At 44.2% G+C, this 24,402-nt stretch overlaps 1 protein-coding gene across 4 annotated transcripts in view; it reads right to left on the reverse strand.

Annotated features, from left to right (window-relative positions):
- ADAM12 (ADAM metallopeptidase domain 12) overlaps positions 1-19,684 on the reverse strand; it is a 357,064-nt gene extending 337,380 nt beyond the window's left edge. For 2 of the 4 annotated variants that reach the window (XM_027596330.2, XM_027596334.2), the window contains exon 1: positions 19,065-19,684. In XM_027596330.2, the coding sequence (XP_027452131.2) occupies positions 19,065-19,152 (88 nt within the window). In that variant the 5' untranslated portion in view covers positions 19,153-19,684. Of the gene's footprint in view, positions 1-2,232; positions 2,355-19,064 lie in introns of those variants that run through there. The other 2 variants (XM_027596333.2, XM_027596331.2) reach the window with 2 other exon arrangements.
- Between the last annotated feature and the right edge of the window lie 4,718 nt (positions 19,685-24,402).

Raw genomic sequence — 24,402 nt, forward strand, 5'->3', positions numbered from 1 at the left:
CTCAGTGGCCAGATGAACACACTGATGGATGTTATCAGACATTTAAGAAAGAAATAATAACAATCCTACACTAATTCTTTCACAGAATACAAGAGGAAGGAAAACCTCCCTAACACTCGTTATGAGGCCAACGTAACCTTTATACAAAAACAGACAAGAATATAATGAGAAAAATATTATAAACCAGTATCTCTTGAACACAGACTTAAAATCCTTAATATGAGGAAATCAAACCCAGTACCCTCTCTTTACACATGTACACACACACACACACACAAACACACACACACACAGGAAGAGAAGGGGCAATTCATTTTTGGATTTAAATTGCCCATATTCCCAGGACTAAGCTAATTAGGCCACCCTGTTCTTATTTATTTAAAACTCTTCAGCCACATGGATTTCACTATTCCTTTGATAACCTACTTCAATATTTTGTGATCTGGGCTTAGTTTTTAGGCTATTTCTACAAAGGACTGATGGTAAACGACCAAGAGAAAAATGTATTACAAAAATAAATAGGGCACAACCTTAAGAAATATACTTTTAAAATTACTGTGAGTTTATCAACAATGAACTCTGATGTTCTCAAACAGTTGTATATAAAAATGTTTTTCACCCAGACCACTGAAATCATCCAGTATGGACATAAATAAAAGGATAACCAAGGTCAACGTAAGGAAACAATATGAAACAAAGTAAAATTTGTGAATTGCAAATTGGCCTGATGTGAGGTTTTATGCTTTTTGGTGTTGTTGCTTTTGTAGTTGGCTGCACTTAAGTTCTGTTTCAGAGTCATTTTATCCCCCTGTTGAATTTTCACTTCAAAGGTTTAAAATGGAGTAACGAGAGAACGAAAAGAAAAATGTGAATATACAGCTGAGTGTATCTTCACCAGGTCACTAGGTGCTGGCTAGGAAAAACCCACCCCAAGGCAGCATACACTTACTCATAACCATCTTTCCACCCGGCTGCTTCTCAGGGAGGTCATGGGAACAAGCTAAAGCTGGTAGAGACCTCTTCTGATTGTTTATTAAATTATCAGCTCATATCTTCTACCCAACATAAAAATAATACTCCAAGTAGAATTTCATATATTTCCCAGGGATGTTTCTTTTGGATCACTTAAAGATACTAACTACTGGGCGCCTATGTGGCTCAGTCAGTTAAGCGACAGACTCTTGATGTCAGCTCAGGTCATGATCTGGGGGTCGTGGGATGGAGCCCCAGATGGGCTCTGTGCTCAGCACAGAGTCTGCTTGTCTCTCTCCCTCCGTTCCCCCACCCCCGCTCTCACTCTCTATTTCTCTCTAATAAATAAGTAAAATCTTAAAAAAAAAAAAAAGATACTAACTACCCTTTTAGCACCAAATACTAAGACCCGTGGTCTTTTTAAAGAAGATTGTCCAGACATGCTGATGCATTTACATGAGAAGTTGCACACCGACAAAAAGTTTAAGTAGAGGGTAGAGCTTTTGGGAACCACGTCGGCTGACAAGAAAAAGCAGCGCGCACGGTGGGGCAGGTGGCTCACTGTGCCAGTATTTATCACGCGGCTGTGACGCGCTCGCGACGGGGGGGTGACAGTGAGCAGCACCGATGTGGTCTCTGTCGTCCTGGCACTTAAATAGGAACCAGGAAGACAAAGAGGTGGTCCAACATGATGAGCCCTCAGATGAGCAGCGGCGCTTTGAGTGCACTTAGCAGGGGGAAGGCAAGGACCGAGACCTGCCTGGAAGAAGGGACGTTTCAGCGGGAGCCCACCGTGCAGGAAGAGCTGTCCCGCAGGGGGGCCCCGAGAGCTCCGCAGCGAAAGGGACGAGGACAGGCAAGGAATGCAAAGGCAGCCAACCTGCAGCCAGCTGGTAGAGCCACGGCAGGTTCTAACAAAGCTCGTTACTTAATGGACGCGCCAGGGCGGACAGCCGGCTAAGATGGCTCCCGATGGCCTCTGCATCCCGGTACTCACATCCTGCTGCAATCTCCTCCCCGGGAGAGGGGGCTGACCTGCTCACTTGCTTCTCACCGACAGAATATGGCAATACTTCCATCACTAGATTACAAAACTCATGGCTTGTGTCTTTCTAGCGGACCCTCCGCTGCCTTGCAAGCTTGCTTGCTTGGCGGAAACTAGCCGCCATGTTGGAGAGGGAAGTGAGGGAGGCCTCCGGCAAAGGGCCAGCTAGGAACGGAGATCCTCAGTCCACCAGCTCTCAGGGAATGAAATTCTACCTGTAACCAAGTGGGCCTGGAAGCAGAGCCTTTCCCAGTGCAACCTTCAGATGGGCGCCTGGCCCAGGGGTCACCTTGATGACAGCCTGCGACAGCAGCTGAAGCAGAGGGCCCAGTGTGCCCACATTCCTGACCCACAGCAACTGTGAGGTCATAGGCTGTGCTACTTTAGACCACTGAGTTGTGGTCACTTGGTACACAGCAATAGATAACTAATGCATTCGTGTATGTGCACTGATGATTTAAATATTTCCTACAGCCATCATGGATAAAAGTGATTAGGAGGAGTCCTACATCTTATTTGTGAGAAAGAACAGAGGACAGATAATTATTGTTCAGTCAGCTTCCCTGGCAGAGAAAACCTATTTAAGCTAAGTCCACACATGTCCCTTTAATGTAGAACCAAAGGGTCAAGACTGTTGGCCCCTGAAAATGGGTCCCTAGCCTGATCTTTCCTGTCAGTCCCTGAGGGTCAGGACCCACCTAAGGAAAAGTCCCTGGGATTTACACAGTGAACATCTCAAGTATCACTCTACCCAGCATCTTTCTGGAAAAATGTGACGCTCTCTCCTCAAACCCCAATACCGCAAGATCAACACAAGATGGGACGGCTGTGAAGGGTTCCACATCTGGAAGGGCACTTGGGAGTCATGGTTCCTTCCAGGGTACCCACGTTGGGTGAGCCACTGTGGGCTCTGAAATCCACCATCTACTTTGGTTGTGACTCAGCCTCCTATAAGACGGAGCTGAAGCAAACTGCAAGTGCCCTATGCCTTAGTCCCCTTATCTGTAAAATGGAAATAATTATAGCACACTCCTCCCAGGACTGTAGTGAGGTTTTAACGGGAGGATTCATGTAGAGTCCAGCGAGTACTGAATGTTAGGTTCCATGCCAGGCTTTCACAATGACTGGTATCAGTATGCCCATTTCTACTGCCTATTTGGACAGTACTGCTTGGGCATAATCTTGCTGTGCCACCTGCTTGCTTGTGTAACCTCGTACACGTTGAGCTTCCTAACCTTGGCTTTCGTATCAGGAAAAGAGAGTGGCCATAGCATATCCTGCCCAGACCCATGCACTGAGATGCGTGTAAGCTCTTGTATCAGCACTGGCACATATTTACAAAAGCAAACACTCCTAGGGCGCCTGGGTGGCTCAGTCGTTAAGCGTCTGCCTTCGGCTCAGGTCCTGGGATTGAGTCCCACATCGGGCTCCCCCCTCGGCGGGAAGCCTGCTTCTCCCTCTCCCACTCCCGCTGCTTGTGTTCCTGCTCTTGCTGTCTCTGTCTCTGTCAAATAAATAAATAAAATCTTAAAAAAAAACAAAAAAGCAAACACTCCTTTATGGAATTCCTTCATTCTGTCCTCAAAGGAAGAGCAAGGACCCTCAGGAAATATGACTGTTGTCCAGGTACTCAGGTAAAACTGTAAAAACTAGGAGCCGAGTATGGTCCCATAATGTATTGAACTAAGACTGAATGGACATGTTTTGAAAATTCATTGGCTTTGCAACTCAAGAGAAAAGGGGGCCAGAACCAATAGTTTAAGATTCGGGAGATTAACAAACTTGGCAGTGAGGGAAAAAATACCTTTCCATTTACTTATCTTTTTTTCTACAAATTGGGAAAAATAACATCCACACTCAGTCTTAGAGTGGAACATTTTTGTCAGAGTCTGGAACGTTCTAAATTTTACTAACTAGAAACACAAGGATGCAGAGCCTTAAATGGCTATACGACTACAATCCATACTCTAATTGGTACTTACCACAAAAGAGTTATATACATGCTCCATCCACAAAATGTAAAAGATTCCTACTCCTACCGGAATCCCACAGGCCCCTACCCAGCACCCCGAGAAGCATTCAGCATTTTACATTTTATTTCCCTTGTAATTCTACTCTCAGTCCTCCTCCCAAACCCTTGCTCAACAAGCCAGTGGAAGGTGAAGGCTGGGAAAATCGTGCCCCTGGCCTGGGTCTCTGCCATCACCTGCGCTCTCTCCAGCCCCGTGCTGAGCCCACAGCATGTCCCATAATGGGGAAAAAGGAAACTAAGAATCATTTTGTTTGCTATAACCAAATATATCTGACATTATTAGGATGATCTCAAATGGTCCTGGTTAACAAAGAGATGCCCCAGCCGGAGACCAATAAAAACGAAGACTGAAACATGAGATTAAAGGCTTGAGGAAAAGAAAAAGAGCCATCCTGCTCTCCCAAACCTCTGCTGCCCCTGTATTGACCTCTGCGATTACCCTGCACACCCATATTCCAGCTCATGGAAGCTGAGAACTTTGGGTTTCCCAAGGCATGAGCCCAAACCTACATCACTGAACAGACAGTGGTACCTCCTGTGTGCCCCCCAACCAGAAGGAAGAACTCAAATTACAAAACGCTCTGCCCAACATATCCCCACTTCAGCGCTCACAACAACCCAGCGAGGTAGGCTGTATATGTCTTCTCTTTTTTTTTAATTAAAAAAAAAATTTTTTTAAGTAGGTCCCATGCCCAGCATGGAGCCCAACACAGGACTTGAACGAAGAACAAGCGTGAGGTCAAGGCCTGAGCCAGGATCAAGAGTCGGATGCTTAACTGAGCCATCCTCGCGCCCCTGTATCCTTATTCTTCTTTGACAAATAAGGAAACCGAGGTTCAGGAAGATTTAGTAGTTTCCTCAGGCCACACAGCTGTAAAGAGGCCAAGCCAGGCCTTCTCAGTCCAAATCTGTGTTCTGGCATGACCCCTGGCGCCCTTCAGTGTCATCACCGCAGCCTGAGAACACACAGCACCCTCAACTCACTAACTCCACATGGAAGTGACATCAGGGGAGAGAGGTTAAAGAACTCTCCTTACGTGATGTCACGTATGCCCATAAGAAGAGCAGAAGCCTCTATTAGGGATTTGTTCGCGCTTTAAAACAGTTGTCTTGACTTGGCCTTTTAAACTCCATCCTATCTCGTCCCTTCTGCCACTCCTTTGAAATCACTCTCCTACTGAACCTCTGTCACCAACACCGTGGCCCTCAGCTGTGCCAAGTAAGAAAGAAGGTTAAAAAGCACTTTCTCAGGGCAAGCAGAGATACAAAGAAAGAGGAGAGACACCGAACCATGCGGAAGTGGGACAGGAAGTTTCTGGGGGACCATCTACTCCAGCTGAGGAAATTATGCTCCAAGGAACAGACTTTCCCTACTAAGAAACTGGAAGTAAAACTTCATGCATTGAGTACACTAAATCCAAATTTTGGTGACAAATCAGGCATCTGATTTTTTGAGATAAATCAGTAGAGAAGTCATTCTGTATGGGATTGTGTTAGTCATTCCAAGAGTTACAAAGATACACAGATGAGAGTTTCAATCACTGGCTTGCCCCATCATACAATCCGCTCTCTATATTAGAACCTGAAAGTATGGAACAAATTCAATATACGTCCTGGAAGGCTCCCATGAATGGAATTCTGTTGACACCTCCACTGGCAGAGGAGCGGCTTCTGGGAGCATATTCCGACCTTGTTTCCCAGCTGTTCGCATTCTGCCTCAGCCAGAGGAAGATGGGAACAGCTGACGGCTTCACCCCCAAAGCTCAGCTTGGCCCCATCATTAGCACATTTCACCCCCGCAGCTGCCAAGGCAAAGACTAACAAGCCAGCAGGAAAGCAGCTGACTCGCTTTTCTGACCAAGCCCTGGCGTATTGGAAGCTGAGAACCAGGGTGCCAGGTGGGTTCCACTCATTTTCTGTACATCTGTAGGATCTACTCACTCTACGTGCCAGGAGGTGAGCAGCTGTGTCTGTTTTTCTCACCAAGATATCCTTCAGTTCCTGGCACAAATCTGAGACTGTGGTAGGCAAATAAATTTGTTAACTAAGATAAGCCAGTGTCAGGGACTCCCAGTTCTGAAAACATGGTGGACTGAGCTGATTCAGAGAGAAAACTTTCTCAAGACAAACGCATAAAACTGTTAAATAAGATGTGGGGGTTTTATAGTATATACATAACTAAACTAGCAAGAAAGGAAAGGAAATTACCGGGATCCATAAACTAAAAGAAGAACTCGCAGCCCGTGCATTCAGACACTGCCAATGCCGTCAAAGCCACAGAGGCCCAAGCAGGTACAGGTCCCCGGCCCAGGAACCGTCAGCTTAATGATGGGCAACATGATTGCAAACACAGGAGTTGGGGAACTAGAGCTGGGACTCCTGCAGGATCCAAGTTCCAGGGGCTGGAAAAACTCGACCAAATGCCCCAGGGAAACTGCAAAGTGGCACGTCTACCCAGAGAGCTCATGAGGGTTAGGGGGTCTCCCAGGAGAACTCAAAACCTCAAGCCCTCACCACAGGAGTGCAGACACCAAACTTATAATAATCATATGGTACACAATTCCCAAAATGAGAAATTAACATAAAAACTGAGCTCAGATGAGTGAAATCCTTGAAATACCCGTCATAAGTAAATGAACTGCTTCACTAGACCCTTCCTAATCCAGGTGCACAAGACTCCCGTGGAAGCAGTAGTAGTTGATGGGAAAAACTGAAAATGAGTTCACAATTCAAAATTGCAAGAAGAGATAACCCCTGACAATAGAGATATAGCACCCTAAGAAACAGAGATAATAGAATAATCTAAAAGGGGTGTGTGTGTGTGTGTGTGTGTGTGTGTGTGTGTGTGTGTGTACCTTTTAGATTAAACATATATGTAAATACATATACAGATATACATATATATATACATCTCCATCCTCTATCTCACCAAAAGTTTTGAAAACATAAAATACATAGAAACCATAATGGAAGATAATAAAAAACATTATTTATAAATTATCTGGCAGGTTTAAAAAAGAACAAAATAAAGTTTCTATAAATGAAAAGTAAAAGGCATTGGAAATTCAAAGTAAGTCCATAGACAGTTTAAACAGCAATATAGACATTGGTTGTAAGAGAGCCAGGCAATGAGGTTTAGGCCTAGAGATATCACCCAGAGTATAAAGCAGAGTGATAGAAACAAAGAGAAATTAAAAGCAGTATGACTGAATGATAAGGTCTTGTTACATATAAAAGTCCAAAGAAGGTAATGGAGAAAATAAAGACAAGACAGTAATTGGAGAGATGATGAAGAGTTTTTAAGAACTGATTGGCTTCAAGACATGTCAAAAGAAGATATACACAAATTAAAAATAAATCCGTATCAAAAAACATAATAAAAACTTCAGAACCACAAAACAAAAAAACAAAGAACAATTTTAAGAGCAACCAGAGAAAAAGGCAGGTTTAGTGCAAAGGAATCATTAAACTAAAGGCTCCTCAACAGTAATAGGAGATACCAGAATTCAATAGGTATTATCTGCTGGGGGACAATAACCATCAACCTGGATTCTGTGCAGAGGTAACCTAACATTTATGAAAAAGAGAAAACAAATATTTTTCTGGCAAATGCAGAGATTTGCTACTCATAGGTCTTCAATGAAAGGCTACTTTAATAAGCAAACTAAATCCAGGAGGGAGAAGTGGTCTGCAAGAAGCCGTGATGGAAGAGAGGAACTAGTTACACTGGACTCATCCAAACAATCCGGGACTATAAAAAAACAAAAACAGCCTGGGTGGCTCAGTCAGTTAAGCATCTGCCTTCAGCTCAGGTCATGACCCCAGGGTTCTAGGATCTAGCCCCTCATTGGGCTCTCTGCTCAGCAGGGAGTTTGCTTCTCCCTCTGCCTCTGCCTGCCTCTCTCTCTCTCTCTCTCTCTCTCTCTCTGTGTCAAATGAATAAATAAAATCTTAAAAAAAAAAACAAAGCCTACCACCGCCCTATGACATTTTTTTGATAATGTGTTTCAAACTGATAGAATAAAATGCTAGACAACAACAGTCAGTAGGAGAAGAGATGAAAAGCATTAAGCATTCTCAGCCTATAGTACAGTTTGAGAGGAGGCCAGAGTTACTGACCACCTTTATACTTTGGTGCCTGAGATGCGAATGTTAAAAATTTAACACTACTACTAAAATTGTGGAAACGGAATATATGACCTCTAAATTAACAGAACTGGACGGAAGTAGGTGTAAACAATCCTTCAGTAATATAATAGGAGACAGAAAAGGAAAAGTATTTAAAAATAGCAATGGTAAATAGAGTTCAAAACTTTACGGGCGTCTGGGTGGCTCAGTTGGTTAAGCGACTGCCTTCGGCTCAGGTCATGATCCTGGAGTCCCGGAATCAAGTCCCACATCAGGCTCCCTGCTCAGTGAGGAACCTGCTTCTCCCTCTGGCCCTCCTCTCTCTCTCTCTCTCTCTCTCTCATTCTCACTCTCTCAAAACTTTCAAAAGTCAAAATAAATGTAAATGGGTAAAACTAGTTGGTTAATAGGCAGCAATTACAAAGTTTTAAAAATCGAGGCATATTTGCTCTATGATGGACACTTGTGAAATATAACATGGAAAATTTTAAAGTAAAGGTAGAGGAAAAAATATGCCAGAAAAATTTTAACCAAAAGAAAACAGATATAGTAATTTTGTCTTAGACAAATCTGAGGCTGTACACAGTTGAATAGACCCAACAAACTAACCTCAAAATGTATAATGCAAAAACTGACGGAATTACAAGGAGAAATGGAAAACCCATGATTCCACTAAGTTCTTAAAACCTCTCTGAGAAACGAAATACTGAACAAAAACTATTTATCATAATATGATGTGACATCAGTTAATAAGCTTAATCTAACTGACATATCCAGAACACTATACCCAATACATTATTTCCAAACACATATGTGATTTTTACAAAAACTAACCATGCATGAGCTCATGAAGAAACTTCACATGGAGGAGAGTCAATAGGACACAGATGGCTCTTTTTGACACCGGTGCAATAAAATCAGATATCAATAAGAAACTATCCTTCCTCAAGCATTTGGAAAGTAAACCACACACACGCCAATCAAAACATGTGTCTAAATAACTTAGTAATAAAAAACAGAAACAAAAACAAAACCCATAATGCAAATTATGGACTATTTTGGATAGGCTGATAACACAAAACTGGAAGCAAAATGTGTGCAACAGTGAAAGCAGAAATCGGAGAGGAGCCTTCACCCTCTGTGCCTACGACAGAGTGGAAGAGCGAAGCTTGCCACAGAAGGAAGGAACAGCACGGAGTAAGCTCCAGGGGGTTAGGTCAACAACACACGAACAAGTGATCTATCCCAAAACGTTTAGGAAAAGCTTAAAAAAATTAAACAACCATTTATATATGTTAAAAAGAAAACATTTTAGCAAGCTAGCAGTATAGGGAAATGTTCTTAACCCAGTAAGACATATCTAACAAAATGTTACAATACACATCTTCATGGCGAAAAGCTAGTTATTCTCACTGAAGTTAAGGAAAAAACCCAAGGACACTTGGAATCGCCATTTTTGCTTATCATTGTAATAACGGAGGTGCTAGCCAGTGAAAGAAGAAAAATAAAAGAGATAGAACGCACAAGAACTGTAGAGAAAAAACAGAATTTACCATCACGTTCTGGTAGTAATTCTTTTAGAATTTCTATGAAATAAATTTACAAACTATCAGAATAAAAATCAAGCAAAGTCACTGAATTCAAAAGCAAAACACAAAAAAATCAGTAACATTCATTTATACTGAAATGGAAACATCTATGAGAAATTTTCAAAAAAAGATATAATTCCACAAATAAAACAAGAATAGCCATAAGCTGGTATTTATAGAAGCTGAGAAACAGACATGTGTGTTCATTACACCAGTCTATCTACTTTCGTATGTTTAAAATTTTCCATATTGAAAAGTGAAAACCTAAAAAGTGATAACATTCAGAATAACAAATCTATTAGTGTACCTCAAAACATATCTTACAGAGATGTGAAAGAACTTTAAAGTTATTTAAAATTTATTGAACATTAAAAAACATGAAAAAAGAAGTGACCGTATTCATGAAGCAAAGCTTTGATGTCATGATGTAGTCAATTTTCCCTCAAATTATTTCTATTTTTTTTATTTTTTCCCTCCAATTAATCTCTAAGTCCCCACAGGATATTTTGCAGAACTTATCAAGATTATTCTAAAGTTCATTTGAAATATTAATGTTTCAAGAACAGTCTAGAGAATTTTTTTTAAAAGATTTGATTTATTTATTTGAGAGAGAGAGAAAGACTGAGAGATAGAGAGCACGAGAGGGAAGAGGGTCAGAGGGAGAAGCAGACTCCCCACTGAGCAGGGAGCCCGATGCGCGACTCGATCCCGGGACTCCAGGATCATGACCTGAGCTGAAGGCAGTCGCTTAACCAACTGAGCCACCCAGGCGCCCTCCAGAGAATTTTAAAGGAGAGTAGGGAGAGGAACAGGGGAAATTAATGTTCTCCGAGCACTTAGCACGAGCTGTCCAAAGCACTCTCCATATATTATCTCATTTACTCCTCCCTGCACCCCTGTGGGAGCAGATACTACTATGATCACCATTTCATGGAGGGAGAAACAGTGGGAAAAACCTTGCACAATTTTTGTGAGGTTTAAGGTGACCAATCTTCATGGTTTGCCCAGCACTAAGGGTTTCCAGCAACATGGGATTCTCAGTGCTAAAACTGGGAAATTCCTGACAACATAGGATATTGACCTACTTCCCAAGGTCACGTGTAACTAGGTGGCAGACTGATATGTAAACACTGGCAAGCTGACCTCAGTGTCTGCCCTCCGCACCACTATATGCCAACCAATCTGAACACGTAGGGCTGAATACAAATTACAGAAACCTGAACACAGGAGGATGCTGGTGACAGGATAAATAACTGTCCAACGGAACTAGGAACCCAGAAGCATATCTGTCTGTACTTGGTATTTATCAGAAGGGAGAAAGGATTCAATAAATGTTAAGCAGGATGATTGGTTATCCTATCTATATGTAAAAAAAAAAATAGATGCTGACTTCATACAATAAATAAAAAATAAAGTCCAGTTATACTAAAAGTGAACACCAAAAAGTTAAAATTTAAAAGAAATTGGTATTATATTATTATTATTATTATTATTATTATTATTATTAGTGGGCTCCATGCTGGGAATTAAACACAGGGCTTGAACTCCCATCCCTGAGATCAAGACCTGAGCTGAAATCAAGAGTCTGGCACTTAACCGACTGAGGCAGCCAGGCACCCCCTAGAAGAAATTATTTTTAATCTCTACTGGAGCTTAGGAAAGAAAAAGATATTTAACCAAACCTAGGAAAATGGGAAAATAGGAAAACTAAACAACTCAAAGAAGAAACAAAGAAAACAATATAGACACATAAAAAGAGACTTAGAGTCTCTAGTAATCAGGAAATTGACAATTAAAATAATGAAATAGTTCATATCCAGCTTGGCAACAGTTAAAAGTCTGAAATTGCCAAGTATTTGCAAAAACACAGGTAACCAGAACTTTCTAACAAGTAGGCATGTCAATTGGTACAACCAATTTAGAAAGCAGTGGAGCAAAACATGGAAATGGAAAATTGGCATACTACGCAATTCATTTGTAATAGATTCCCTAGAACTCATGCCTGTATAAGGAGACAGTACAAGTATCCCTGCTCCACTAGTATCAGGAAGTTGGGGAAAACAGATATTTATCAATAGGAATTTATGGCTCATTCAATTAAAAGGAATGAAGAAAGCGTATGTATCAACATGAATAAGTCTTTAATTTTTTTAAAGATTTTATTCATTTATTTGACAGAGAGAGACACAGCAAGAGAGGGAACACAAGCAGGGGGAGTGGGAGAGGGAGAAGCAGGCTTCCCGCGGAGCGGGGAGCCCGATGCGGGGCTCGATCCCAGGACCCTGGGATCATGACCTGAGCCGAGCCACCCAGGCGCCCCATGAATAAGTCTTTAAAAATATTGATTTAAAAACAGCAAGTTGCAGAAGCCTGTTGTATACAGTAGGGTACTCTTCACATAATATTTAAATACAAAAAATATTGAATATTGATTAGGGATATGTAGGAGATGAGACTGCCCAATTTTTTAAGCAGTTGTCTAGAAGCTGAGTTCTTAATGTAGCCTTGGGAAGACATAAAAGCTTAAAAGATAAAAAATGTCAATATGATGTTGAATTATTCAGGTTCTCCATCCCATCAGTTGGAGACAAGGTATATTGGGCATAACACACAAGGATGCAGAATGAAAAATGAGCTGGAGGAAGTATGAAGATTGAAATGGCAGCCTGTCAGACAGCATGACATTCAATGCCCACATTTCAATTGGCAAATGAAGTGTATTTGAACTGTATTGCCATTCTGCTTAAAACTAAGCTAAATCATAATCTCATTGCTCTAGATGTTTTAAATTACACCAAAGACAGAGTACACAGACTCAAAATGTTCCCCAGGGTTAGGTTAAGACCTAGTTTCCATCATGAGACAGCCTAGAGACTGCCCTACATCTACAACTTAACAGATACCCACCATCTGAAGCTGTGGTTTCCTCCTCTGTAGAGTGAGGGTAACAGCAGGACCTGCTGCAAGACTCTCACATGAGGATGGTATGAGATGGTATGTGCAAAGATCTTAAAACTGTTCCTGGCACCAAAGCACTCAATAAATGCCTTTTTAAGTAACTATGTGCTGGTATAAACACTTCAGGTTTAATAAAATACCAAATAAACACATAAAGAAAGAGCTACTCAAAATGCATAGAAACAATTTCTTGAAACATTCTGTCTATATCACATCAACTGCACTTTCTCAATCCCAGGGAGCTGATAATTAAAGAACTGTACATACCACAGAGTTGTTTAATACAGCTCCCAGTGGGGACACAGCCAAAGGGCTACGGGGCTAGCCATTTGGTATACAAGAAACATCTGAAAATGTTTCTCACACCTGTCTTTATAAATCATAGATACCACAGGAACAGTTCAGCTTAAAAAGGCTCTTGGAACACAAAACAAAAAAAAAATTTTTTTGCAATTTTAATGAGTTCATTACGGCATCTTCTACACCAGGAAGAAAGATGTTTAGCATCTTTACGTGATGCAGTTGCATTGCTTTAAAAAATCTTCAGTTTCCACAGCTGCAACATCTATCTAATTAAGTATATATTGACTTTCAGCATTTATAGATTTTAAAAGAAAGTTTTAAAACATTTAAAAATGGATGTAATTTTTGTTTCCACAAGGAAGGAACAGAAAGAGCCAAATGACAATTAGGAGAAAGAAAGCGTATCTATACGTAGGGAGCGGTAACAGAAGCATGGGCTGACTTCTGAATGTACGTGGCAGACCCACAGGTGTTTAACTGCACTCCCTCCTGAAACCCCACAATAAGGAATAATAATAATACTTTTTAAAAACAACGCATTGGCTAGAAGATAGCAGGTAAGAGAGAGCACCAGAGCTTTCAAAGATGGAAGAGGGTAGATAAGTGGTTCCTTACTTAGCGGAGAAGAAAGGGCTGGAACCCTGCTGCTTAGAGCGGAGGCAAGCCATTGAGAAGGTGAGATGGATGAGCAGAAGCTGAAAATACTTGGGCACGGGAGGCAGGAGCACCTCTGACAACCAAGACAGGTTGAGCCGAAATATCATCCAAGGAGAAGTTAGGAGCCCTAGAGCCCCTGCAAAGCCACCATGGTGAGGGGACGGCCCCCTCCTCTCTGACAGATGAGGAGATGTCTTTTCTGGAGACACTGAAGCAGAGAAGTTCTGTGCTCCAGGACCTCAGGGATAGCTGAGGGAGGGAGGGGAAGCAAGATGCCAAATTGAAAGCAAAAGGATGCATTAAAAAAAAAAAAAAAAAGTAAAGCACACTTAAGAGTGAGACATCCACTTTAACCCTGTTCCCCTTTGCTCAGCTCACAGACTGTCTAGTCAGCCTTCAATCTCCTCAGCAGGAGGATGCATGGTTCTCCTCTGGGAAAACAGACCAGCCTAAGAAAGAGGATACAGTCAATGATGTATGAAGGTCCCCGCAACAAAGTGGTGCTCTGGAAGCACACAGAACTTTCAATCAGCCTCTTAGTGTCTCATTATTAAAGATAAACAACCAAAATTCAGACATCTGAAGAAATTCAGAGATTATAACAATAGGGGGTGGGAAAGAATCTCAGAGCTAATGATGAGAATGAAGTGAGCAAAAAAAATGCTCAAAAAATAAAAATTAATATGCTCCAAGAGTTCACCAAAATCTTACATTTTTTACAAAAAAAAAGAAACAGAACACTACAAAAAAAAAAAAAGAAAGAAAGAAAAGAAAAGAAAAAAGAAAAGGAGCATTTGTAGAACAAAAAACATCTCCTGGAAATTATCTGGTAGAAATAAATAACTCAATAGCAAGGTTGGAAAATGAAACTAAACTCTCCCAGAAAGTAGAACAAAAAATACAGAGATGAAAAATAAATGAGGAAGTTAGAGAATATTTCCAAGAGATTGAGACAAACATCCAGCTAATAGCAGTCTCATAAAAAGCATACAATGGAATATTATGCAGCCAAAAAACCCCCACAAAATCTTGCCATTTGCAATGACGTGGATGGAACTAGAGGGTATTATGCTAAGCAAAATAAGTCAATCAGAGAAAGACAAGTATCATATGATCTCACTGATATGAGGACTTCTTAATCTCAGGAAACAAACTGAGGGTTGGTGGAGTGGTGGGGGGTGGGAGGGATGGGGTGGCTGGGTGATAGACATTGGGGAGGGTATGTGCTATGGTGAGCACTGTGAATTGTGCAAGACTGTTGAATCATAGACCTGTACCTCTGAAACAAATAATACATTATATGTTAAAAAAAAAAAAAAGATAGTAGGAAGGGAAAAATGAAGAGGGGGAAATTGGAGGGGGAGACGAACCATGAGAGACTATGGACCCTGAGGAACAAACTGAGGGTTCTAGAAGGGAGGGGGGTGGGGGGATGGGTTGGCCTGGTGATGGGTATTAAGGAGGGCACGTATTGAATGGAGCACTGGGTGTTATACGCAAACAATGAATCATGGAACCCTACAGCAAAAACTAATGATGTAATGTATGGTGATTAATATAACATAATAAAATTTTTTTAAAAAGCATGACAAAAAAACAGCAAGGAAGAAATAATTGAAGAAATAGTACAAGAAAGTGGACTAGAATTTCATAGCACGAATTTTCAAACTGAAAAGAGCCACAGAGTTCCCAGCATGGTAACTGATAAGAACTTAGTTAAACTAAATCATCATGAAATGTAAAAATACTAGGGATAAAAAGATGATAATAGCTTCCAGGGGGAAAAAAAATAGTCTACATTTAAAGGACTGACAGAGTGCTATCAAGTTCTCAAGACAGTAAAGAAATATCTTATAAAGCACTGAGGAAATAGGACTTCCACCTTGGAATTTTATACCTAAACAAACTAGCAGTCAAGGGTGGAATATATACACATATTTTTATGCAAGGTAGGGCAGGCACATATTCTGACCTTTCTTACTCACAGAACTCTTTTATTTAAAATACCAACGTGCACAGCTAAAACTATGTATTTTTCTATTTCCCCATGCAGTTAGCAGCGGCCCTGTGTCACAAGCTGATTAAGAGAAAATCTGCTACAAAGGTTTCTGGAAGTATTCACATTTTCCTGCTAAAAGACATCTGGCCGGCTCTGTTCTTTATCTTTACCTTTTCTACCCTACTATGGCCTAGAATTCAGACATAATGCTAAAAGGCAGAGCAGCTATTATGAGACCGGGGGCAGAAACATAAAGGCAAAAGTCGACATGTAAGGATGCCAGTTACGAACAAAAGTAAAAGCCTGGGTCCCTGAGAGTCTCATGGACCCCACTACACCAGCTACTATGCTGCTTACTTCACAACTGCGTGTCATATAAAGCTAAAGAGAAAGAAAATCTGTAGTCAGGTTTTCTGTTATTTGTTGAATATTCCTAGCAAGTTATCAAGTGGTTTCACCTCCCATGCACCCTTCCTCAGGAAGTTACTAGAAGATGTGCTCCACAAAAATAAGGAATAAGCTAAGAAAGAGAAAGTTATGGTGCTCAAAAGACAGGTGATCCCACAGAGGAAGGATGCAAAACAAATTACAGGTATCTTAGTAATAAGGGCAGCTGTACTATATCCTAAAAAAGTAACCAGTTTATGTTGGAACAAAAGAATAAAGGGCTCCAGGAGTGAGAACTCTAAATAAAAATAATGGGTAGATTACCTGATGTGTTTGATCACGTTGAAAGGAATTTAATGGTTCTCCCAGGAAGTCTGGGAGGCAGAGATTGGTACACAGGAAATAAAGCAAAAACAGGTTTTCTTTTAGGAAAAGCAATTATTAACTCTAGGAAAAACAAAAAGTTGCAAGAGGTATGAAATGGAATCACAAAACACTGTGTGGCTCGACTGTGAACAATATTCGCAAAGTCTTTATAGTGCAAACATTGAATTTTGTTTTTTAAAAATTATGGCAACACTATACTGGAAAGTTGGAAAGAAGAGATGCTAGTGTGGCCGGAGTAGAATGAGCAAGGGGGGGAACATTAAGAAAGGCGATCATAGAGGAAAACAGGGATTAGGTTATCCAGAAGTTTGAATTTTCTTTCCTAAGAGCCGTAGAAAGCCACTGGAGAGTTTTAAACAGGAAACCAGCATGATCCAACTCATGATTGAAAATTATGACTTTGGCTGTAGTATTGGGAAGAATACACTGTGCAGGGGCAGGAGGGAGAGCCAGCAGACCAGTTAGGAGGCTACGCTAGCAGGCATACGAGGCTTCTGCGGAAGAGAGAAAAAGAAATAAAAAAGGAGGGCTGCGTTGGGGAAGGCATACTTCGAAATGGTGGGAAGAGGGGAGATGAGAATACATATTGGAGGTTGGTGGCTTTTAGAGACAATGGGATGACTTTCCATGTGTTAGCATGAGACATCTGGAGAGGCAGAGGGTGTTATTACTGAGTTGGGAAGACTGGAGGAGGAATGGATTTAAGAGTAGAGGGTTTGGGGTCTAGGGTTGTTTTGGACCTGCTGGGTACCAAGTAGGCAACTGTTCTGGGTTATGGGGGTAACACACAGGAAGACAACCCCCAGGACATACTCTGCCTTCAACAAGTAGTAATTCCTCCTTTTCTCTTGTCAGCACAAAGACATGTTTTATTATATGCTTGGATTTTTAAGCAACTGCAATGCTATGATTTGGGGCACTGATTGATTTAAGAATTGATACTGAGAATTCAAAGATAAACAAGCAGTGAATGCCAGGATACCACAACCTATACCCCATTCAAAATGTTTAGGTCTAACTGGTTTTCTATCTGAGTCAGATCTACCCCAAGGAAAATCTCTATCAAAGCTGCAGTCATAAAATAATAAAAGTCCCCCACTCTGTGAAATAATTTCCCATTATTAGCTTGATTTAGTCAACATTTTCTTCTAAAACAAAGAATTAATATTCTCCATGCTCAGTGGACTTCTATGTGTATAGAGCATATGCCAAGTTAAGGACCACACTCTGAGACGGTTTGAGTTTTAAAAAGTTCCTTCTCAATAAACATTCAAAAGGATCAATTTGTACAAAAGTCTTTCAAAAACACTTTTGATTACTATTATTTTCATTTGCAGGTCATAGAGCTCTTTAAACAGCGGTATTCTTTCTTGGTTTCCCCATTGTTTTTCATTGCTTTGTGCAATCCTTTTATTTAATCATTAATTCCCCAATTGGTCTTCATTGCTGTGTGGATTTTAACGAGAGCTGGGTTTTAGCCACATTACAGTAGATGTGATGGGGGTGGAGGGTACCAGTGGCAATTGCAAAATAAAACGTACCATAAAGTGGTAACGGCTCATGATTGAGGCCAGTTGTTGAAAAATAAATGCCTGTTACCGAGAACCATAGAAATTCAGAGTTGGAGGCCAAGGCAAGCCATTCATTGGTAGGCCGACAGCGCCTCTAGCGGCAGAAAGACCGCGTTGGCGGCTTCCAGGAGAAGCTTCCGAATTTTTAAAAAGGCACCTGCTGGGTGAGTCCTCATTATGCAAAAACAAAGGCTCCACAGGTGCCCAATTTTAAGGGGATACGACTCGAGGAAATCTCGATCCATAAAACAGCTATAACACCTACATTTTAGTTTAACTTCGAAATGAGGTGTCGCTTTACACAGGTTGATTCAAGGATTATTTATAGCCGAGAAACTGACGAAGTAGCAGGAGGCGGAAAAATTCTGCTCAAGTTTGGCTGCTACAGACAACGAGGGAGCGGAATAAAAAAAAAAAAAGTGGTAAAGAAAACTAAAGAAGTAGGTGAAGAGTCAATTTTTTAAAAATGGAGACCGCTGTGGAACGCAGCAGGCACACCTGCGGAGAAGGGGATGGCTCACCTGTGTGGTTACTGTGCCTCCCCCCAGTGTATCCTTGGGGGAGGTGGGTAGAAAGGAAACTTCATGGAGGGCTGACTCAGAACTTGGAAAGTGGGGAGCGGATTCGCTAAGGGAGGGTGTCAGGAAGAAGACCCGGCGCACATCATCCCGAGCGACACGTGTAACTGTCAAGACTCAGACACTTTGGCAAAGGACACCCGAAAGGGGAGGGGAGCCGAGACCAGCCGTGGTACCGGGCTACCCGCGGGTGTCTTGCGGGCCCCGAGCCAAGTGTTCCCTCCTCGCCCACCCCCACCTCCCCCCCGGGGAACTGGCACCTTGGGGAGGAGGGGCTCCCCTAGATGTGCCCCCGCGCGCCGCGCCGCCCCGCCGCTTGGCGTTCCCCCCTCCACTACCCAGTGCGGCGCGAGGTGCCCCCGGGGGGGACGATCCCCAGCCCGCGGACGGCCGCGGGCGGCGGGCGGGAGAGGAGGGCCGGGGCCCGGCGGGAGAGCCTCCGGGGCTCGGCGACTTACCTCGGGCCGCGGGGGGCGCCAGCAGAGCCCCGGCCAGGGCGAGCAGGAGGGCGCGGGCGGGGGGCGCGGGCGGCGGGCGCGCTGCCATGGTCGCCGGCCTTCGGTGCAGCAGCTCTCGGGGCAGGGCGGCGAGCGCTGCACCATCCCACGCGGGCGCCGAGCGGGGCCCGGGCGGCGCGACCCGAGGGATTTCCTGCCGCGGGGAGTCAGCCCCGAAGCCCTCGCGCAGCGCCCGCGCCGCCGAGGAGCGAGTCTAGGCTTTCATTTTTTTAAAAAAAAAAAAGTTTTCCCCCCGGTGTGTGCGTGTGTGCGCGCGCGCGCGGCTCTGGCACGAGCCAGCCTTGACCGTTGCAGTAAATGAGCAAACTGTCCGAGTTGGCCCGGGGACGAGGAAGATCGTTAGTGAGAGAAGGCAGGCCTGTGAAATGGATCCACGGCCAACAGTCACCGTTCTCATTACCACGGAACAAATTATCGTCTCCCCCGCACCCCCGCCCGCCGGCGGCGTCCCGCGGGTCCTAGAGACCGCTCAGGGGGCCCCGCCAGGGTCCCGCCCAGAACCGGCGCTAGCCCACCGCCGCGGGCGGGGGAGCTGGGGGGGCAGCTCGGTGCCGGGCGCCTCGCGGGCCGCGCGCCCCGGCCGCACAGACGTGGCTCGGTGGCTGCGCGGGCGCCCGGAGCGCACACTTCCCCGCCCCGGGATGATGTGGCCGCGGGGCCCCGGGCGCCCGGCTGCCAAGAGCACACGCGGCTGCACGGTCCAGCTTTCCAGGCTGAGGCTGGAAATGATGACTCGGCTGCTCGCTCCCCGGCTCGCCGGGAACCCGCGCAACGCGGGTAGCAGGTCTGAAAGGCGGTCCGGCGCCCGGGCGGGCGTCCCCGGGCCTGTGCCCTCAGCCCCCACACGGACACCTCGGGCCTGAGAAATAATCGGACTCGCAGGCACGCGACGACGTCTGGGCATTACGTTTTTGGTGTACTGCTTTAGGGTTTACGTTGATACGTTGGCTCCCGTTTCTTTCCCTATGGCATGGGACCCAGAAAAGGGTGTACCTCGTGGTTTCCCCATCTTTCCTGAGCATGAGAAGCATCTGAGTGCGTCTGTGGGAAATACAGATTCCCGGGCGCCCTTTCCCCGCCTGTGGCTGGAGACTCTGCAGGCCACGGAGCCAGGGCAGCGCCGGGTGTCTGGGAAACCCGGGGGAAGTCAACGGAGGGCCTTGCCTTGAGTTGAGTCCTGGTTCTTGGCAGTCTCCGCCCTTTCCGCCAGAGAGCCTTTCCGCCATCACAGCCACGATGTCGTTTTGATAACAGGACTTGTCGCCCTCTCCCAGACGGTGGGGGATCCACAGAGACGCAGCTAGGCTCCCTGAAGGAGCGAGGTGTATTAAGGATCGTTGCTAGCACCCACCAAAGATAGAATTTGTCCTGTGACTTCTCACCAATTCCTGACACCACCCGCGTTCCAAGGGCCAGTTAGCCAGGGTTTGAGGAAACTCCCCTTACTGTCTTTTGCTATGGAAAGTCGCTTTCCTATCTCCCACCCGCTCCCAGGGTTTTGCCGCGTTCTCAAGAACCGCGTCAACCCTCCCAACAAAGTACAGGCCTTTAAAAACAAAACCAAACAAACAACAAGAAAACCCTGAAAGCCAGAGGCACTGGCCAAAGGAAAGGGCCCACCTTCTCTGTGCCAGGGCACCCCAACACTCCATCCGAAACAAGGCCCAGTTTAAATCCCGCCCTACTTAATCCTTACCCCTCTACCTGGCCTTTCTCTGTTCATTCATTCCCTCAATCAACAATTAGCAACGCTGTGTTAGGGACTTGGGAAACCAAATGAAGGAGAAATGCCTTTTGCCTTCAAAGACTTTTCTGTCTTTTAGGACAAACTGATAAATCAGGACTATTGAACACTGTGACTGGTTACTTAACCTACTTAATTATCACTGGGTTGCTTGTTAACCACCATATTATTTACTAACGGACTTCATAGGATCCCAGTATTGTGCCAAAGTAATGCAGACAGTGCATTATTTCAACTTAAAATCCTGAATATACAGATGAAGAAACTCGTGTATAAAGGTTAAGAGGCTTCCCCATGGTCACAGGGTTAAGGAGTAGGTCACAGCTCACACCAGATCTGTTAGCAAATACAGCCTGTGTCTTTAACTCTGACTTCTAAGCTTCAGGTTCAGCATCTGTTAAGTGAAAGTAAAAGACAAACCTCCCAGATGGTAGAGAGCGTTAAATAAGCTAATACAGTGCCCCACCCCAAACCCACGGGATTCCTGACCTTTGTTAAGAATTCAAATCCCCTGGTATTTGCACTGGACATTATTATTAGGACGGTCTGGGAAGTTTGGGCAAGTACTCAAGTGGTTCTGATACTTTGGTTCCCAGAACGTTCAGAAACACTGGGCAAGGGAATTAAAAATTGTTTCCTTTGAAGTCAGTGGGACAGACTAGTTTGAGGATGAGTCTAGCTGCTGGCCTCTTGAATCTTTCTGACTGGGCAAATTTTTTATTCATAATGGACCTCATATGTGCTGCGTGCTGGGCTGGGGGCTTTCTATACTTTCCCTTCTAATGATCCATTTCTCTTTGCTCTTCTATATGTTACTCTTGACTGTGGAAGTCCAGTTTTGTTTTGTTTTTTAACCTGGAAGTTGCAAGGCTCTTTCCAAAGTGTTACATGTACCCCAAGACTGTCCTTGGTTTGTTTTTGACTGAATGAAAGAAAACAGCCAATGCAGGAGGGGAAAAGTAAGACAGGAAAGAAAATCCTAGCCTCAGCCCTGGTGTCTCAACTATTTAATCCCCCATCTCTGTGAAACAAGGAGTCTGGACTGACACTCCATCCATAAAGACGTCATGCTCATCCATAACAGCCGGCTAGGCAGAGAGAATCTTCCACCCAGCAGATGGTTGGCCTTTGGATGGGAACTCTGCCTCCTCATCCACAGGAAATGGAAGCCGACGTGGCATTCAATACTGGATTGTTAGGTCATGGTATAGGGTCAGAGGCCAGGATCTGCTCATTAAAATTTCAGATAGATGGCTTGTTGTCCCTTCCTTTCCAGAAGAATTGACCTTTGCGATACCGTTTCCTGTGTGCTATTTTTGCTGAACAGCCTGGGCATTCATGAGCAGGGCACTTATTACTTACCCAAGCTCACATTTAGCTCAATCCACTTTGAGTACAAGCAGATGAGAAATGGAGGCAGATTTTCCTAAGTCAGGACTTTACAGGTAGCCACTCCTGACTCCTGTAACGGGTCAGCCTCCCTGCAGCTCGACCCACTGATGGAGCTTCCGACACAGGCTCACAGAACAGCTTTTATCTATCCAAGCACAGTTCCCGAGGCTTGCTGCAAAAGTAAATAAACATAATTGCCCCGTAATGAAGATTCTTGGATATCTTTTTAATTTCATCTCTTGGGGGGCTTGAAACTCATGACCCTCTCAGTCCATGATGACATGGGGTCCATTTTCTTTTCATAGATCTCACTTCGAGAATCCGTGCTTCACTTCAAGAGGCTTCTCAGTTCTCACTTCAAGAGCACCCAAGAAAGAAGAATGCTTTGGGGCAATCGGGCTCGTGGGTGCTCTGGGTCAGAAGGGACATGGAAAATCATTTAGGCCATCTCCCTTCAACCCCATCTATACTCACCCGTGGCACCCTGCCAACTGACCATCCAATATCTCCTCATATACCTACTGTGATGGGGAACTCATCACTCATTACTCAAGAGAGCCCATTTTTAAGTACCCCAAGTGACTGACAACAGCCAGGAGGAGGAGAAAGCCACCCCATGGCCAACATGCCAGCCGTGGAGACACCCCCCCCCGCCCCCGCCAGCTGCATTTGCCTATCCTTTCCCACTATCACTGGGGCAGCCTGGATAAACAGGCAGTACTCAAAAAAAGGCAAACTGGGGATCTCAAAAATAAACATGAACTCCCAAGAATGACCAAATATTTGAAGATCCTCCTTCATTTAAGAACTAAAGCTTAATCTCCTTCCCTTTCCGTGGAGGCTGGGCTGGGAGACTCATTCTAATGAATAAAATATGGCCAAAGTGACCGTGCATGAGCTCTGAGACTAAATCATGAAGGGCAGGAGTGACTCAGGTTGCTCACTCTGAAGAAAACCAGCTGCCATGAGGACACTCCAGCAGTCCAGTACAATGCTGCATAACAAATTACCCCCCAAATTACTGGCTCAAAACAATAAATATTATCTTGAGCAGTTTCTGTGGGTGAGGAATTTAGGAGCAGCCTCGCTGGGTAGGGTGGCCATGGGGTCTCTCATACACTGCCCTGGGCTGCCAAATCTTGACTGGACTGGAAGCTCCACTTCCAAGATGGCTCACTCCCATGGCTGATTTGGGGGATAATTTGTTATGCAGCATTAGACAACTACTTCACACTTAACAAAGCAAACATTCCATTTCCACGAGAGAGTCTGCAAGGATTTTAATATCAAGGGTACCTCCCTTCTTGTTTGAGCTTTGAATATAAGTTATAGATGGACGCAGGGCGCCTGGGTGGCTCAATCGGTTGAGCGTCTGACTCCTGGTTTCGGCTCGGGTCATGATCTCAGGGTCATGGGATCAAGCCTGGCTCTGTGCTGGGCACAGAGTCTGCTGGAGTTTCTCTCTCTCTCCCTCTCCCTCTGCCCCTCCCCTACTCTCTCTCTCTTAAATCAATCAATAAATAAAATCTTTAAAAGATAATTTAAAAATTTATAGATGGGTGGCCACAGGCCTCAGCTATGTACCAGCATGATTATCAACAGTATCCTCCATTCACTCTCACAAGCATCACGGTTTGCAAACAAATTGTACCACTAGCCTATCTGTAGATTAACGTCTTTTAGGTGGTGTGTGGGGGCAGGAGGCGGAGGCAAGCATACAAGCTTGGTTCTACATCTTGACTCAGTTCCTCCTATGAATATGGTTGAACGTGGGACTGAACTTACGGTGCCGGATAGTCTACCTACTAGTCTAGCTATGGCCACCAAGGCAAACCGTCGAGGGGCGTCGACTTCCACAAGCTTTCCGTGAGTCTTTTCCCTCCCCACTGAGCCAGGCACGCAGTGATCTGATCTAAACTGCCACTTCCGGACGTGGTGATACATTTTTTACCAGCTGCCAAAGAACCCGCAGGCATTTGCTGTTCACTATATCTTGAACACATCAAAGCGCAAATGTGATTAAAGGCCATGCTCGCTCTTGGATGGAGAGACCCAACCAGGAGAAGCAAAGATGCTCCCACCCGGCAAGGCTAGCCCCTCCCTCGTTGTGTTTCTGCTCCGAAAAGAGGCACAGGCTCCCAG

Source organism: Zalophus californianus, chromosome 15, assembly GCF_009762305.2.
Source record: "Zalophus californianus isolate mZalCal1 chromosome 15, mZalCal1.pri.v2, whole genome shotgun sequence".
Taxonomy (NCBI): Eukaryota; Metazoa; Chordata; class Mammalia; order Carnivora; family Otariidae; genus Zalophus; species Zalophus californianus.